At 60.0% G+C, this 15,427-nt stretch overlaps 2 protein-coding genes across 5 annotated transcripts in view; one reads left to right on the top strand and one right to left on the bottom strand.

The window, feature by feature from the left end:
- Positions 1 to 964: 964 nt before the first annotated feature.
- On the bottom strand, positions 965 to 4,452 carry LY6K (lymphocyte antigen 6 family member K). 4 transcript variants are annotated; one of them, XM_070075905.1, is made up of 4 exons: positions 4,203 to 4,452; positions 3,246 to 3,341; positions 2,656 to 2,763; positions 965 to 1,343 (listed from the first exon to the last, which is right to left on the bottom strand). In XM_070075905.1, the coding sequence occupies exons 2-4, from the start codon at positions 3,319 to 3,321 to the stop codon at positions 1,057 to 1,059; spliced, it is 471 nt and encodes a 156-aa protein (XP_069932006.1). In that variant the 5' UTR covers positions 3,322 to 3,341; positions 4,203 to 4,452; the 3' UTR covers positions 965 to 1,056. The 4 variants fall into 4 exon arrangements, with proteins under 4 accessions (XP_069932006.1, XP_069932007.1, XP_069932005.1 ...); XM_070075906.1 differs by lacking the exon at positions 4,203 to 4,452 and adding an exon at positions 3,701 to 4,108; XM_070075904.1 differs by lacking the exon at positions 4,203 to 4,452 and adding an exon at positions 3,506 to 3,658.
- Positions 4,453 to 10,694: 6,242 nt separating this feature from the next.
- The window catches only part of LOC100358411 (glycosyl-phosphatidylinositol-anchored molecule-like protein), a 52,953-nt gene continuing 48,220 nt past the window's right edge, over positions 10,695 to 15,427 (top strand). Inside the window, exon 1 of the mRNA XM_051831012.2 lies at positions 10,695 to 10,802. The gene's annotated coding sequence lies outside the window, so the exon portion shown is untranslated. The remainder of the gene's footprint in view (positions 10,803 to 15,427) is intronic.

Below are 15,427 nucleotides of genomic sequence, written 5' to 3'. Positions count from 1 at the left end.
ACGCTCGGCTTCCCGTCGCTGCCCCACAGATGACAGCCACTGCGGAAGGGGCTGCCACGTGAGCTGGCCATGCAGTCTCTGCTCGTTGTGGCAGAGCGTCCACTCTCACTGGCCCGGGGATGTGGACTGGCAGCGGCTGGGCTGAAAGGTCCTGGGCGTGGCTGTCGCGGGGCAGGCTGTGTACAGGGGGCCTGGGCTGGGCCAGGAATGTGCTCGCTGGAGCACCGGGGACACTGATCCTGGCCAGTACTGCCCGCGTGCACGACTGGAACTGCCACAGAAATGCTTTCTGGAAGGTTCCTGAAGCTTCCTTGCTCAGCAGGCAGACCAGGTGGAGGCTGGGCAGGGCGGGGGCACAGGAGAGGAAGGTCCGCGGTTTTGTGCAGACACAGGCCCCGGTTTGTGCAGAACTTTGCGTCTGGCTTCCCGGCTGACTTTGGAGAGCGGAGTCCTCTGGGAGACGGAAGACACTGACCTTGCTGCTGTCTCCCGGGCCCAACTTCCAGACGCTGGCGGAGCCCAAGCAGGGGAATCGTGAACCCGCGCCTGTGCGGTGGCCAAGTCCAGACTCACTCCGGGGAACGCCTTCTCTGCTCCGGGGGCTCTGGCAGGAAGTGCTGAGAGAGGCGGGGGTGGTGCCTCCCCCACGGGGAGGGGTGCCCAGCACGCTGTCCCAGGAGCTCCACCTGAAGAGATCTTTCCTCTAGGCTGCCATAGCCTCGAGTCTGTCTCTCCCCCAGAACAGCGGAAAGGGCAGCAGCCCTGGGCACCTCCTCCTCACAGGCCCCTCCCCACCAATACTCAGAGGCAAAGTGTTGGGGGGGGAGGAGCGGGCGTGGAGCTCGGCTCCCAGGACAAGGCCTTGTCGACAGAGTGACCACCAGCAGACGTGGACTCGCTCCCGGGCCTGTGCCCAATGCTCCCACCCACCCGTCCTGGGGGCCCTCGAAGTCAGACCAAGAGGTGACCAACACAAAGCAAGTTTAATGCAACACGTTGCGACCGTGCGCAGTGAGCTGGCGCTCCAGAGCTGGCCGCCCTGGGCACGTCCCACACTCACAGCAGCCTGAGGCCATCGGAGGCCAAGGCCAGCGCCGGGAGGAAGGAAAGCACGGCACGGCCGCGTGGCCTCCCGCCTGCTCTCCCCGGGTATTCCCGGAACGCCGTCTCGTTGACATTGGGCACGTTGTCGTTGCACAAGGGATGTTTACAGCACTTTATGTACACGAAGGGCAGGGGCTTTAAAATCACAAACGACCTGCCTGGAGAATCCGCGGGTATGATAATCAGCGGGCAGTACGGGGTGCACTGCTTGGAAACATAGTAGAAACGTGGGAATATTTCTAACAGAGAGACAGAGAGAGAAACCAAGTGACTCCAGGGCTCTGCCCTCCCCCCACCCCGTCCCCTCCCGTCCAGGTCCCTCACTGCTCCGCCCTCCAGGCCCTCCCCAGGCAGCAGGCAGGGCTCCGTGTGCAGAGCTGCCTCGGGAGAGGGAGCCGGGTGCAGAGGGGCTGGCAGGGCCGGCAGCACAGGCGCCTGCATCTGAGGTCTCTGCTGGGAAACCAAAGGCTGCCTGCACCCAGGCCCCGAGAACCCTGGGCCCACTACGGCCTCTGTGACCCCCAGACACACGGGGCCGAGGGACTCCTGGCCACAGTCTGGGCCCTGCCCAGGGCGTGGGGCTGGGTCTCAGGAGGCTGCACTGCGCTGCGCTCGGACAGTGCTGGGCTGAGCACCCCAGCTCCTCCTCTGATAGAGGGCGTCACACACGTGGACCCCGGAGGCCTGGCCGTCACCTTGGGGCTTTGCCGAGCTTCCAGAACACAGAAGGCTGCCGGGACGGGTGCACTGACAGACTGGGAACCCCGCTGTGGGGGAGAAGGTGGGGGACCTCCCCCAGCGGGACGCGCCGCAGGGAGGTCAGGGGCCGAGCGCTGGTGTCCACGCTGCTCAACGCACTTGCTCCCCGGCTCCCTTCTGCGGCCCACACCCCCGGGTGCCCGCGGCTGCTCCCAGGGCTGGCTGGCCCCGGTTCCTGCTGGACATGTGATTACCGATGGAACCAAGACAGAAGCCTCGGCCGTTCCAGCTCCGTGCCCGACAGCACATGGAATCAGAATTTACCCCTAACCCCTGCATCTTTTGAAACCTGGGAATTTAGCCCCTACCCCTGCAGCACCCTTTCAAGTCCCCACCTGAGTCTCAGGCCAGAGTTGGTCCCACCCGACCCCCTCCATTCTTTTCCAGGTTCCAAAGCTGGGAGCTGCAAACCCACTCTGGCCTCTCGGCCCACCCTAAGTATGTGAGACCCAGCCCCAGGACTGGGCCTCTGCCAGCGCTGGGTGTGTGCGCATGTGGGCAGCCGGTCACCCACCTCTGTCAATTTGCTGCTTCTCGCTGGGTCGCTGAGTCGCCTCCTGTGTCCTCTCTGTTCCCTACACGTTCTTTCCTAACTCCAGGAACACAGGGTCTCTTGCCCCCCGCAGCCCAGCCTCCCTGGGACCCTGCGCCCTGCTCTGACCCTGGGCTCCAAGATGCTGGCCTGCACTCGGGCCTCTCAGAACCCTGCTCTTCCAACGCAAGCAGCCACTGGCCGGGCGCCTCTGCCCAGCCGCAGAGAGTCGTGCCCACGCCCTGCGCACGCGCACTTACTGATGGCAGCCAGCGCGCAGTACGTGTCCCGCTGGGCGCAGTCCTGCGCATTCTGGCACGAAAAGTCGTTCTCCTTCTCGCAAACGTGACAGCGCAAGAGACCAGGGTCTGCGGACAGACACACACTCAGGCACAGGATGCAACGGGTCCCCGCCCGTCCCAGAGCCCCCGCTGCCTTCCCGGTCGGTACAAGACCAGGGCGCTGTCCCCCGCAGCCACACAGACGCCTGCACCCAGCCACCTCCCACCTCACGGGGCGCCACAGAGTCACCACTGTCAGGCCGCTGACCCCGGGGGCTGTGGGCGCCAGCTCCCGCGTGTCCTACCTCCCGGCTCCCTGGCCATGGCCATGTCCACGCCCAGAGCCGGCGCCAACAGCAGCCCTCTGCCTGGCCGGCTCTGGACAGGGCGCTGGGCAGCCCGCCACTCCCCTCTGGTCACAGGGCCCCCAGAGGCCGCCTGGCCAAGACACAGCGCCCTCCCAGGAAGGCCAAGCTGCGGGGAGCCCGGCCGGGGTCGGGTCCAGGCCGCTCGGGGCCCCGACTGGGCACCTGCACTGTGCCCGCCCCGTCCCCGGGCTCTGGACTCACCCTGCCTCTCCGTCCTGTTGTCTGCGGGCCGCGCCTGGGGCAGGCCCAGGGCCAGCAGCAAAGCCAGCAGGAACATCGTGTCTGCGGTGCCAGGACCTGCCGAGGGGCGGAGGGGTCGGCGCGGGCCTGGACCCTGCCCCTGCCCGTCGCCCCCTAGGCCCATAGCAGCCCGGCCCCGCTGTCCCGGGAAGCCCGCGCAGGCAGGGGTCCTCCACAGGGCCCCCTCCCGGCTCGGCCCACGCCCCGCACGCCCCAAGCACCTCCTCTGCGGTAGCCTGGGCGCTGCTCTCCCCACCCTAATGGAGCCTACGGCGTCTTTCTAGAAGGTTCCACGCGCCTGCGCCCAGGCGTCCAGCTCCCACTCCCCCCCCCCCCCACCTGCGCTCCACAGGCGGGGGACAGTGGGAGGGGGAACGGATGGGGCCTGTGCACAGGCTGTGGAGCTGGGCGCTCACCCCCGCCGTGGACTTCTCCGGCCCTGTGTGGGGCGCCAGGTCCGAGGGCCCAAGCGGGCAGAGGAGCCCCCACCTTGAGCCTCCGGACCCCGCCCCGAGACCGCCATCTGGGGGCTTGTCTGTTGGGTGGTGTGTGCCCGCCGAAGGTCAAAGGTTAAATAAATGGTGCGCCCTGGAGCCCCGCAGTCTGCGGGCAGTTTGGCCTGGGCCCCGCGTGCGGGCCCTTGCGTGGGGACTCTGGACATTGCTGGCCTCGCCGACCCTGTGGAACGCTGCCTGCGAGCGCTGTGCGAGCCCCGGGGTCTCCCCGCAGGCCCTGTCGCCTAGGAAGCCGCTGGGCTCCCAGTCTGCCTGCACCGAGGGCACCCCCTGGGAGGAGTGTGTCCTGACTCCCGCCCAGCGAAACGGCGGGAAGACCTGGACCCCAATCCCTTCAGCAGCGGGCTGCACGCGGCCGCCCGCCGCTGCTGAGCCAAAACGTCCAACAGAACAAGGAACCCACGGAAGGGCCACGCAGAGATTCAAGTGCGCCGCGGCAAGTGGCCTTGTCTTGGGGCCCCTTCTAGCCGGGCGTGGCCGGCTGCATCCGGTTCCTTCCGGAACCGCCAGTGGCAGGGCCACCGTTGCGTGTCACCTCTGCCAGGCCCTGGACAGATCGCAGGCACCAAGCCCCGCGGGAAGCAAAGCCGCGGAGCGTGGTCACTCCCACACCTGCGGGTCTGGGCACTGGCTGCAGCGGCCTGACCACACCGGGGACTCCTGCGGACACGGGAGGGGGGCGGGGGCGCGCGGCTAGGCTCCGGGTGGGGCGGCGGGAGTCCCCGGGAACTTCCGGGCCAAGCCCGAGTCCCCAGGCCAGGGCGGCTCAGGGCGCGGGGCCCAGAGCGAAGGCCGGAGCCCAGGCAGGGCCACCGCCCAGCGACCGCCCACAGGGCACGCAGCCGCCCGGCCTTCTCCGCGGCTGTGCGGCGGGAAGGGGCTGGACTGCCGGGCAGAGAGCGAATCAGCTTCCGTCTGCCCGCGCAGGGGCGGGGCAACACCTGAGTGACGTGGGTCCCCACCAGCCTGCGCCCTAGCCGGCCAGGGGCAGTCCCGTGGGCGGGGCTCCTGGGACACCCCGGAGAAGAGGCCTGCCCCGCCTGCCCTGAGGCTTCTAGAACCTTCCGGGCCTCCTGAGGCGTGAGTGGCCGAGGTGAGCGCGCTTTTCAGGTTGGTATTTTTGGCTCAGTGTCTCTGAAGGAACCTGGCGAAAGGCGTGTGGGGTCGGGGTCGGGGTCGGGCGCAGCGTCCCCAAGTGAGAGGCGACGTGGCGGCCGTGGAAGAAGGTTCCAGAAAGGCGGGTGAGGCTGGCGTTTGAGGCCCAGTGGCTGCAGGCGCTGGGGCGGACACGCGGACAGCGGAGGTGGCTGCTGTGTCCCAGGGCCTGGTGGGTCTGTGCAGGGCCCGATTCGGGGGCGCCGGGGGCCAGTAGCTGTGGCTGACCTGGACCCCCGCCTCACATCCCGGAGCCAGCCTTCCGCGGGAGACCCTGCCCCCGGGGTCCCCGGAGCCCTCCCCCTCCCCCCCGAGCCCCCCCGGGGTCCCCAGAGCCCTTCATCCTCCTCCACCTCCTCCCCTGAGCCCCTTCACTCGGGGTCCCCAGAGCCCTCCCCCTCCTCCCCTGAGGCCCCCCCAGGGTCCCCGGAGCCCTCCCCTTCCCCCCGTGAGCCCCCTTCCGCAGGGTCCCCAGAGCCCCCCCTCCCCCCGTGAGCCCCCACCCCGGGGTCCCCAGAGCCCTTCATCCTCCTCCCCAGAGCCCCTTCACCCGGGGTCCCCGGAGCCCTCCCCCTCCTCCGCCTCCTCCCCTGGGCCCCTTCACCCGGGGTCCCCAGAGCCCTTCATCCTCCTCCACCTCCTCCCCTTGGCTCGTTCACCCGGGGTCCCCGGAGCCCTCCCCCTCCACCCCCCCCGAGCCCCCACCCCGGGGTCCCCAGAGCCCTTCATCCTCCTCCCCTGAGCCCCTTCACCCGGGGTCCCCGGAGCCCTCCCCCTCCTCCCCTGAGCCCCTCCCAGGGTCCCTGGAGCTCTTCCCCTCCCCTCGTGAGCCCCCCACCCCTCGTCCTGCCCGCACCCTCTGTTCTCCCGTGGAATTACGGGGGCGGGGGTGCCGCTGGTGACAAAGTGACGTTTTCTCGGCGTCGGTCCCGAGTGACACCAGCGTCCGGAATGGGCCTTGAGGTCCAGGGCTCCCGGGCCCCGGGGCGCAGCCGCAGTGCGTGGGCCCGCGGCTCTGCTGTCTCCGAACGCGCCCAGCTCGCTGTCTGGGGCCCTGTGGCCAGCAGAGGCCGCCTGAGGGCGGGCGCGCGGCCTGCCCGTGGCCCTGACGTCCGTGTCGCCGCCCGCGACCCAGCAGCGGCCGCTCCGTCCTCGCGCCTGAACCTGCGCTCAGGCCGTGTGCTGGCCGCGCGTCCCGGCTGGTGGCTCCCTCCAGGTCCTTCTTCCCCACCCCTGCTCCTTCCCCACCACTGCTGCTCTGTCAGGCTGGGTCCGTCCTGGGTGTGTCCTCCCGGTCAGCCGGTCCCGCTGCTCCCACTGAGGGTTTCTCTCCCTCCCCTGTGAACCCAGCAGCCCGCGTGTGAGGATCCAGCGCTGTGGTCTGCGGCTTCCTCCCAGTTCCCTGTCTGTCTCTGTTCTGCGGGTGGTGACCGGCAGGCTTCCCTCAGGAATTCCGCTGGCTGCCCTGGGCGGCAGCGCCTGCGGACCTGGGCCGTCACCATTGTCGTTCAGAACGCAGGTTAGCAGGAAGGGGGCTGTGGACCTGGAGCCCGGCATGGACTCCACGCACTTGATGTGGGACACGGGTGGAGTCAATGCACGCAAGTTACTCCCACTTGGTTTTTCTAGTCTAGGACGCCCACTACTGTTTTCACACCTTCTGTATCTCTGGTAATAGCTTTTCTTTTCTGAAAGCATTAGTATTGGGTCCTCTGTTTGCTGTTCTCACAATCATTGTCATTTACAGGACATGGCTGGAATAGAGGTTCTCGTCCTCACGCAAGAAAGATTTTGCGGTAGGAGACAGAGCAATGGTCTGGTGGCAGGGTTTACCGGGTGGCACAGCCATCAGAACAGAGCGGGAGGGGTCTGATGGAGCTGCCCTGCCAGCAGCCTGTGGTAAGCAAGACCCCATTACACCTGAGAGCCAGGCGGGCTTCCCCACCAAGGACCGAGAGCTGAACTGAGAGACGCCTGACAGACCAGGCAAGAGCTGCACACTCAACTCTGTACGCACAGGAGAGTGGGGCAGAGGGGACACAGGGTGCGGGCTCACAGCCATCGCCAGTGGATTCAAGGGAATACACCTGGAGAGGTGGCTGAGTGCTGGCTCGGACACAGGGCGAACGCCTGGCAGAGGGAGAACTGAGCTTGGGGCTGGGTTTATGGAGCATCTGCCAGCTTAGGGCTATGCTGGGAGGGTGCTGCTGAGCTGGCTTGTGGGAGGTGGTTTTTTCCTGAGGCCCACAGTCCAGGGAAGTTGAGCTGGGTGAGGAGAAAGGCCAGGGGTGCGGGCGGTCAGTTTAAGCTGTGTGGAAGAGGTCTTGGGAAGAAGACTCTCAGGGCTGGGGGCTGAGTCGCTTCCTCAGTCACACAGGCCACAGGTCAGAGCACATGGAAGGCCTTCCTCCCTCAGTCCTCACCCTGAATGTAGGTAGGGAAATGGGGCCTGGTCTCCCGTGGGCTGCTTCCTGCTGGTGAGGGTCATTGGTGTGGGGCAGGGCATCTGTGCACTGCTGCAGACTGGTTCAGGAGCAGTCTTGTGTGTTCCCCATGATGCCTCAGGATACAGCAGTCACGCGTGCTAAAATACATTCGCTACCCACGGTGGAACGAAAGCACTTGGAGATATTGGAGACATTGCCTGTGCTGCATGGGGGCCAGAACGAGGTGGTCTGGTTTTGGGAACAGAGTTCATTAGTGCATTTTTTATGTCTTTGATTCCTTTTCTTGCCACACCCGACTTCCTGGAGTAAAAACAGCACTGTTCACTCCAAAGAGGCAAAGCCTTCTCTCTCAGGGCGAGGAGCTCTAGAGCACAGCGGTTTGAGGGACCATGGCTGCCAGCGAGTCCACCTGACCTTGGAGTTGAGACAGTTGCTGCGCTAGGTGGTTTGTTCCTGCCAGAACACCCAGTGAGATTAGCGAGGGGGAGTCCAAATCCCTCTTGATGCAGTGGGTTAGAGGGACAGAAAGTGGAGATTGGTCTGAGGTCAGCCCAGCTAAAGGCCAAGAGTGGGGAGATGGGTTGAGAGGTGTTGTGAGGAAGACTTCCTTTAGGTCCAGGACAGAACACAGGAAGCTGTAGGGGCATCTGGGAGGGGAGAGCGTTGGGGTCGGCACGACTGGGTTGTGGGATGGGTGGTGGCATTAATACCTCAGAGGTCGTGCTCTAGGTGATGTAGCCGTCTGGATTTGTGACAGGAAGTATAGGTATGTTGTGGGACAAGTGAATTGGGATGAGCTGTGAGCCTGAAGGAGGCAGTCTCTAACAGGTTTTGGGCCTCTGTGGCCTTCTGGACTTCAAGGTTAGCGGGGAACAGCAGTAGCTTTGAGAGTCTTTTATGGGGAATCATGCAGGGCAGGACTAGCATGAGCCACAAGTGGAGGTGCTGTGAGCTGAGCAGACACAAACAGCCTTGGGCAGTGTGCCATAAACTTCACAGGGTCTCTGTGCCGCTCACGCTCACACTGGGCTCCTAAGCACTCATGCAGGGCAGGGCTAGCTCAATCCACAGGCAGCCGCAGGTGCAGCTCCCTGCGAGTCGCCCTCCAGCAGACAAACTGGCAGGCCACATGGAGGCACCCGCAGTGCCCCGATCTAGCACTGAGCTGGGGGCCACTTTGTACCTCAGGTTTGGCCATCCTATCCCTGCCTCGCAGCCAGCACCAGGGCCGGAGAAAGTGACGCGCCCTTCCCCTGCGGAGTCCGCGCATGCATCCCTACCAGGGCAGGTGCTTTGGAGCCCCATGTTCCCGCGGCTGGGTGCGCAGGGAAAAACATCAACCCAGATGGAGGAGGGAAAGGGTGCCGGCAGAGAGATAGGGTCAGAAGCCACAAGAAGTCCACCTACGTTGTACAATCTCTTAAAAATTCCACATATTATAAGTCTCTTCATGGTCACCATATGATATCGGAATTTGGCCCCGTAAAACGTATACGAAATGTGGCCCCTTAAAGTTCCCCAGAAATCCCATCTGGGGTGCCACATATGTTATTGCAATTTGGAGTGACATACGATATCCCCATATGCTTATTAATAAACACCCAATATTAACAAGCCCAAGTGGGTTCTTGCCTAACATTTAGAGAAGAATTCTGAATACCGGCATAAATAAAGGAGGCAGCATGGTACATTTTAAGCTTTTATTCAGTGCGAAAGATGCATGGGTGAGTGAGGGCTTTACTTTAGGAGAGAGGTAAATCTGGGAGCACGTCAAGTACCAGGGACCAGCCATGTGGAGGAGCATCCAGACCAGGAGGCCCCCAGCTGGCAAGAGGCCAGGGCAAGGAAAAAGGGCAAAAAAGGCCGGACGCACCTTGTCGCAGGCTTTTAATCCACTTTCAGAGGGGAATGACTAATTAACCTGATTGACTGGTGGGCACTCAGTTGTGGCCGGTAGGGGTATGAGATCACAGGGCGTGGTGAAGGCATGGCCTTCCAGCTCACAAACCTAATAAATTTTAATCTGTATGCCTGCCTACTTCAGTTCCTGTGGGAAACAGCCACACATTATGTGTTAGCAGTATGATGCCATGGAAAGAGTTCACATCACAGTCACCTGTGCTTGCCTCTCACACATTTGCAATTTAATATTGGTTTTCATCTTTTAAAAAGGTAATTTTGCTGTCTCTTCCTCTTTCTCTTTAATAGTCTCAAGATGATTTTCTAATGCACTCGTTTGCTAACAAGCACCTTTGAGTAAAGTGTGGCTTGCTTGAATCACTGTTCTGTGGAGTGGCAGTGGCCTCATCCTGACCCTTCCATGTCCTGGGTCCATAGGCCTTCCCTAGACAGCAGCTGTAAAGCCTGCAGCTGGACTGCTGCTGCTCTTGAGGTCCACCCTCTCCTGTCTCAGGGACACAGGGAAGCTCCGACCCCAGCACCAACCTGGTGCTTGCTCTCTTCACCTCCAGGTTCAAGTTCCTGCAGGAAACCATGTTGCCCCTGGCCTTACTTCTCACCATGATGTTCCCCCTGGTGGAGAGCAACGTCACTACCTCCAGGGAACTGTGGGTGGAAACTAATATCACTACCTCCAGGGAACCATGGGTGGATAGCAGCGTCACTACCTCCAGGGAACCAGGGCTGGAGAGCAATGGCAGTAATGCCATTGAACGGTTTTGTAAGTGTCTTTCCATCTGTGGTGATGGGGATGAGAATTCCCTGGAATTGAACGGGATCTTTGGATAGGTGGCCTGGAATTTGAATTATCTAAGCCCACTGGGCTCTGCACTGTCCATGTAATGGGCTGTGGGGTGGGGTGGGAGTGCAAGGTCATTGTGGGACATTGTGCTTGGCTAGGAGAGGGTGGTCATGAGAGAGAGGTGCTTTCCCCAAGATGCAGCTGACCAGGACTTGAGGGGCAGTGTGGGAGTGGCACTTTCCCATGAGCGACAGGCAGCAGTGGCTTGTCCAGTGACAGCCAGAGGACTCTGCACTGTGGCAGTTTCCTGCCTTCCTGGAGGTGTTCTCACTGGAAGGGTAAGGCACTGTCACACATGGCCGCCTAGGGCACTCCTCCAGGGCTGGCTCTGGGAGCAGGGGAGCTCCTGGGCCTGCCTGTCTTTGCTCAGGGAAGCTGGTGTGGGACAGAGTCAGACTGCCCGTGCGGGTCTTGCAGGCTGGGGAGGCCCTGGAGGAAGAGTCAGAGCCTGTTGTGAGAGGAGGCAGAATGGGCTGGTAGTGGGTGGCAAAGGCACAAGGAGAAGTCTGATGTCTGCTTTCTCATTACACAGGGAGAAATGATATGAAATGCTTTAACTGTCTGGAAATAAACAACTTTAATTGTGTAGGACGAACAACCTGCCCCGATCACATTAGGCGCTGCCTGACAGTGTCCATGCGTAAGTACCTCTTTATGTCCTCAAATTTTGTGGATGAGTTGTGTGGGCTCAGCAGTTTAGGAGGTTGGGCCAGGCTGTTTGTGTGTCTGTGCCCTGTGCCCCTGCTGTCTTCCCATCCTGAGAGCGTGTTCCCAGGTAGCAGGATCAGCTTCCTGCTGGGGCAGTGGGCTCTGTCTTTAATTAAGGACAGGTACTGTGCCAGGTGGGTAGACCTGGCTGGCTACACAGCTGCCCCCTCTCCATGGGAAAGGAGCATTGCTGGGCCTCACAGCCTCTTTCCTTGTCTGTCTTGGTCATGTGTAGACAGCCAGTGCCACAGCTCACTGCCCATTCCATTTTGGGACACCTGGGGAGGGTCTCCCTGAGCAGTGGCAGGCGGGGATGCACCTGGACCCTCAGTGCCATGGTCACCACACCCAGGCAGCAAGGCTCAGGGTGGGGCAGAGAAAATCACTGTGCCAGCCCCTCTTCATTGTAGGAACTGCTGTTGGCTCGTGAGCACCTGCGGATCTGTGGCTAAGGCCAAGACCCAGAGTCTGGCTTTGCTGGTCTGTGTGCCCACCGTGGGCCCTGCTCAGGGTCTTTGAAGGGTTTGGTGTTCCCATTTTGGGATGACGGCTCATGAGTCAGGCTGGGACTGCTTTCTCTCAGGCTCTCTGTCCCTGACTGGCTCTGGGGTCTAGTAGACCAAGAGGAACTCAGTGAGGTTGCAAGGTGGCTGTGAGATGGGCCTCTGACTCAGGAAGGTCAAGGTGGCTTAATTTAGCGATGGGCTCCCAGGACCTTAGCCTGACCTCTCACGAGCATCCTTCCTGTCCACCCCATCACCTCCACCTCTGGTCCTTCCAGCTGCCAGCAGTTCCTAGGGCCCCAGCAGTTGCGAAGCCGCCAGCCTATAAGGGAGCAGTTGCAGCATCCACATGAGACGCTCTGTGTGGGCTCTTTGTTAGGACGGAGGGCAAGGCTCTGAGATTTCCCTGCAGGCTGGGACTTCCCAGCGTCCTCAGCTTCAGGTGGATCTGGCTCTGGACTCTCCCTCAGACCCTCAGCCTCCCACCCACCACTTCCCCTTCTCTGCTCCTCCCACACGTGGAAGTGGTGAGGGTTGTATTTAACAGTTTCGTCTTCTGCATTGGTGAATTCTGACATGCACTGGGGCAAAGAACGTCTGGGCGTCCTCTGTGGAGGTTTGTCCGTGCCGGAGTGCCGGGACGTTTTCTGCTTCAGGAGCGTTGAGAGGCCCTGCAGAGCCTTGAGTGGGAAATCTGCAGGGCAAACTCTCTGAGCATCCGAGGCAGCGCTGTGCTCACAGCCAACAGCAGGGAGAATCTGTGGCAGGGAGACACACAGACCTGCAGGACACAGCAGAGCGCAGTTCAGGGGCAGATGACGGACAGACACAGACTCGGCCTTGGAGGACGGACTGCCCTTGCTCTTCCGCAGCAGAAGGGGCGATGACCTCAGACCTTGCACAGAAGCACTCAGAATGCGTTGTGGGTGACATGCAGAAGTCATACTGAGCAGCTTTCTGACAGCCAGACGGAAGAGAAACGCGTATCCTTCTGGTGCTCAGCAAGCCGCGTGGAGCTGACCCTGAAGTGTGGTCCTCAAAAGGCACAAGTGGTGAAGCTGGACCTCAGCCAATTGGAAGTCTGTGTTTTCTTTTAATTTTTTGCCGTGAATGACCCTGTTACAAGGACACAGAGACAGGCCGCAGAGTCGGAGAGAGTAGCTGCACACCACGTATCCAGGAATGAATGAACGTCCTGTACCCACACAGCAGTCAGAATGCAGCATCAACGTAGCCAGTCTGACTAGGAGGCAGGGCAAGGACAGGAAGAGACGTGTCATTGACGTGAGGACACGAATGGCCGTGGGCACGGGAACAGATTTTCAGCATCGTTGGCTGTTAGGAGGGTGCACGTTAAGGCACATGGCTGCCTCTCGTCGGAGGGACCAAGATGAAATTCATGCCAGTGTGATACGAATGCTGGGGAGGGTGCCCGGAAACCAGACCGTGCGTCCCTGCTGGGGGAGTGGAACGTGATGGCGTCACTGCACGTGGCAGTGCGGCCTCTTCCCTTTCTACAGAAGCGTCCGCCACACGGCCCCAAGCCTGGCTGCATGGGTGTTTTCTCCAGAGGACTGAAAGCCCCAGGCTACACGGAAACAAGCCCATGCGTGTTCACTCAGCGTCATCTGGAGACAAGGACCTGCTGCACTTAGCAAGGAACGAAGGATGGACTTCACCCCAGCCTGACCGATGGCCAGGGCTGCTGCTGAGTGGAAAGGCTCCAAAGGTAGCATCGCTTACGTTCTTCTAGTAACTTGATGCATATATAGTCGTGGACAGCAGCTTCGTTTTGTGGGCGATCCGGGACAAGGCAGTTGGGGGGGAAGAGATTAGTGTGTGCATGCAGGAACACATGAATCCAGTGGTCAGACTGTTGAGACGTCTGACTGTCGCCAGATCAGCCCTGTAATTGTTGCAGCTCCCGGACTTCTGCAAGGTATTACCAGAGTTTTACCTACAAAAAATCTAACCAGATGTGTGCAGGATTCCAGTCCTGAAACTGCAAAGCACCTGTTGAAGTAAAAGTAGTAAATGCATGGCAGCTTACCCCGTGGTTGTGAATCATGGCAGCTGTGTACCTGTGCCTTTCTTGCCTCTCTCTCTGGGATGCAGCGTGGAGCTGTGCAGGCTCACGGCTGCCGCATTTATCTTTGGGTGTCAGGTGAGACTTTGGACTTGGACTTTGAGCAATGCTGTGACATGAAGTGATTGCGACTTTGAGGATAGGATGAATGCATTTTGCACTGTAGGATGGACATGAAGTTTTGACGGCCAGGGACAGAATACTGTGATGTAAGTATTACTTTGGGTGTTGGATGTTCCCTGAACACACACCACATCTTGGTCCCTAAAGTCTGATGTTAACATATAACAGGTGGAACCTTAGTCCAAACATGATGCTTAGAGTCAGGCCCTTTGGAGGTGTCTGATTTGATTGTTGGCTAGGTTGGAGCCCCGTGTCAGCTTCCTGGGGCTTTGTAAGACACCACATGGAGGTACACAGTTGCATGCCCTGTGCTCCTGCCTCATGATGTGCTGCAGCACCTCAGGATGCCGCCTCCTCCTGGAAGAGTCTCGCCAACTGCAGAAATCAGCATTAGGGGCAGGCGTTGTCTCGGCAGGTTAGGCTGCGGCCTGTGATGCCAGCATCCCTTATCATCCTGGGTTTGTTTCCTGGCTGCTCCACTTCTGATTCAGCTCCCTTCAGAAGCCTGGGTAAAGTAGTGGAGGATAGACCATGTGTTTGGGCCCTTCCATCCACATCGGTGACCTGATGTAGCTCCTGCTGCTGGCTTCGACGTGACCCAGAGCTGTCCTTTGTGGCCATCTGAGGAGTGAACCAGCAGAAGGGAGATCTCTCTTTCTCTCCCTCTCTGTAACTCTTTCAACTAAATTTTTTTAAAATTTTTAAAGTATTAGGTCCTGTTAATTTGGGCACTCCTGTTAAACATCTGCAGGGTCTCTGAGCGTTGAGTACAGCATGATTTCTGGCCTCCATTTACCTTCTAGAGTTCTGCAATCATCATGACAGAAATGGACAGCACATTTCATTTGTGTAGCTGTGGGGGAGATGACCATACCCCATTGCAGGAGGGCCTGAGGCAGACGTAGAGGCAGTGTGGAGAGAGAAGCATCTCCAGAAGGTGGGGTTCTTGGAGTCTTCAGGACCTAGGAACGGGGACGTTCCCCCGTGGTCAGGATTCCAGGCAATCTTGTATGATTTGGCAGTGAAGAATGCATGCATGAGCTACTTGCGGTTGAATGGGAGGTGGGGTGGGAGTGTGTGCTGCGACCATTAAAGCAGTAAATGCAGATGTCAGTGATTTTCATTGTTATTTTTTGTAGGACTGAACTCTCGTGAAATGCTTATTTACAAGAACTGTACATTCAACTGCTCATTTGTGTATTCTGTTCATCAGCCTGCTCCACTACCAAGAATTAAATTTATCACGAATGCTTATTATTTTGTTCGCTGCTGCGGTACTATATTCTGCAATGAAGGAGGCCCCACGAACCTGGAGCGGGACATAATGCCCGATACTGCCATTGAGGAGCCGCTCCCAGAGAGTGCAGTCCGACTGGGGGCCTCGCAGCTCTTCCTGAGCCTGGTCTCCATCGTAGTCAGCAATCTACTGACCCGAGAACCTCTCCTGGGATGGTCGACCCTTCTTGCCTATCCCTCATAGCGATTTTACTCTCCGTTTCCCTCTTATGAGCCAGAGACTGATCTGCTGGGCCCAGATGGCTCATGTCTGCTTTATTTCAAGAGAGAAATTAAAAGTAATTATTTACACAAATGGTCATGAACGTAGTTTGCTTGCACATGCTCAGGATCTGGCCCCAGCCCATGTCTGCTCTTGTCTCCTGTACTGTGCCACCTACCGAGGAACTGCCTTGGAGTTTGAGTGTTTAAAGTGCTTTTTCTCCTTCACACACGGTGGCCTAAAGATTCGCTGTGTGAAAACCTCTTGCTTTTCCGCTTACAGAGATTGTTGTAGTCCACAGGGAAAATGTCCAGGGGCAAGTCTGCCTGTTGGCTGGAAGAGCAGCC

The sequence above is a fragment of the Oryctolagus cuniculus genome, chromosome 6 (assembly GCF_964237555.1).
Source record: "Oryctolagus cuniculus chromosome 6, mOryCun1.1, whole genome shotgun sequence".
Lineage (NCBI taxonomy): Eukaryota > Metazoa > Chordata > Mammalia > Lagomorpha > Leporidae > Oryctolagus > Oryctolagus cuniculus.
The sequence above is the reverse complement of the archived record's forward strand: the minus strand, read 5'-3'. Positions and strand labels throughout refer to the sequence as shown.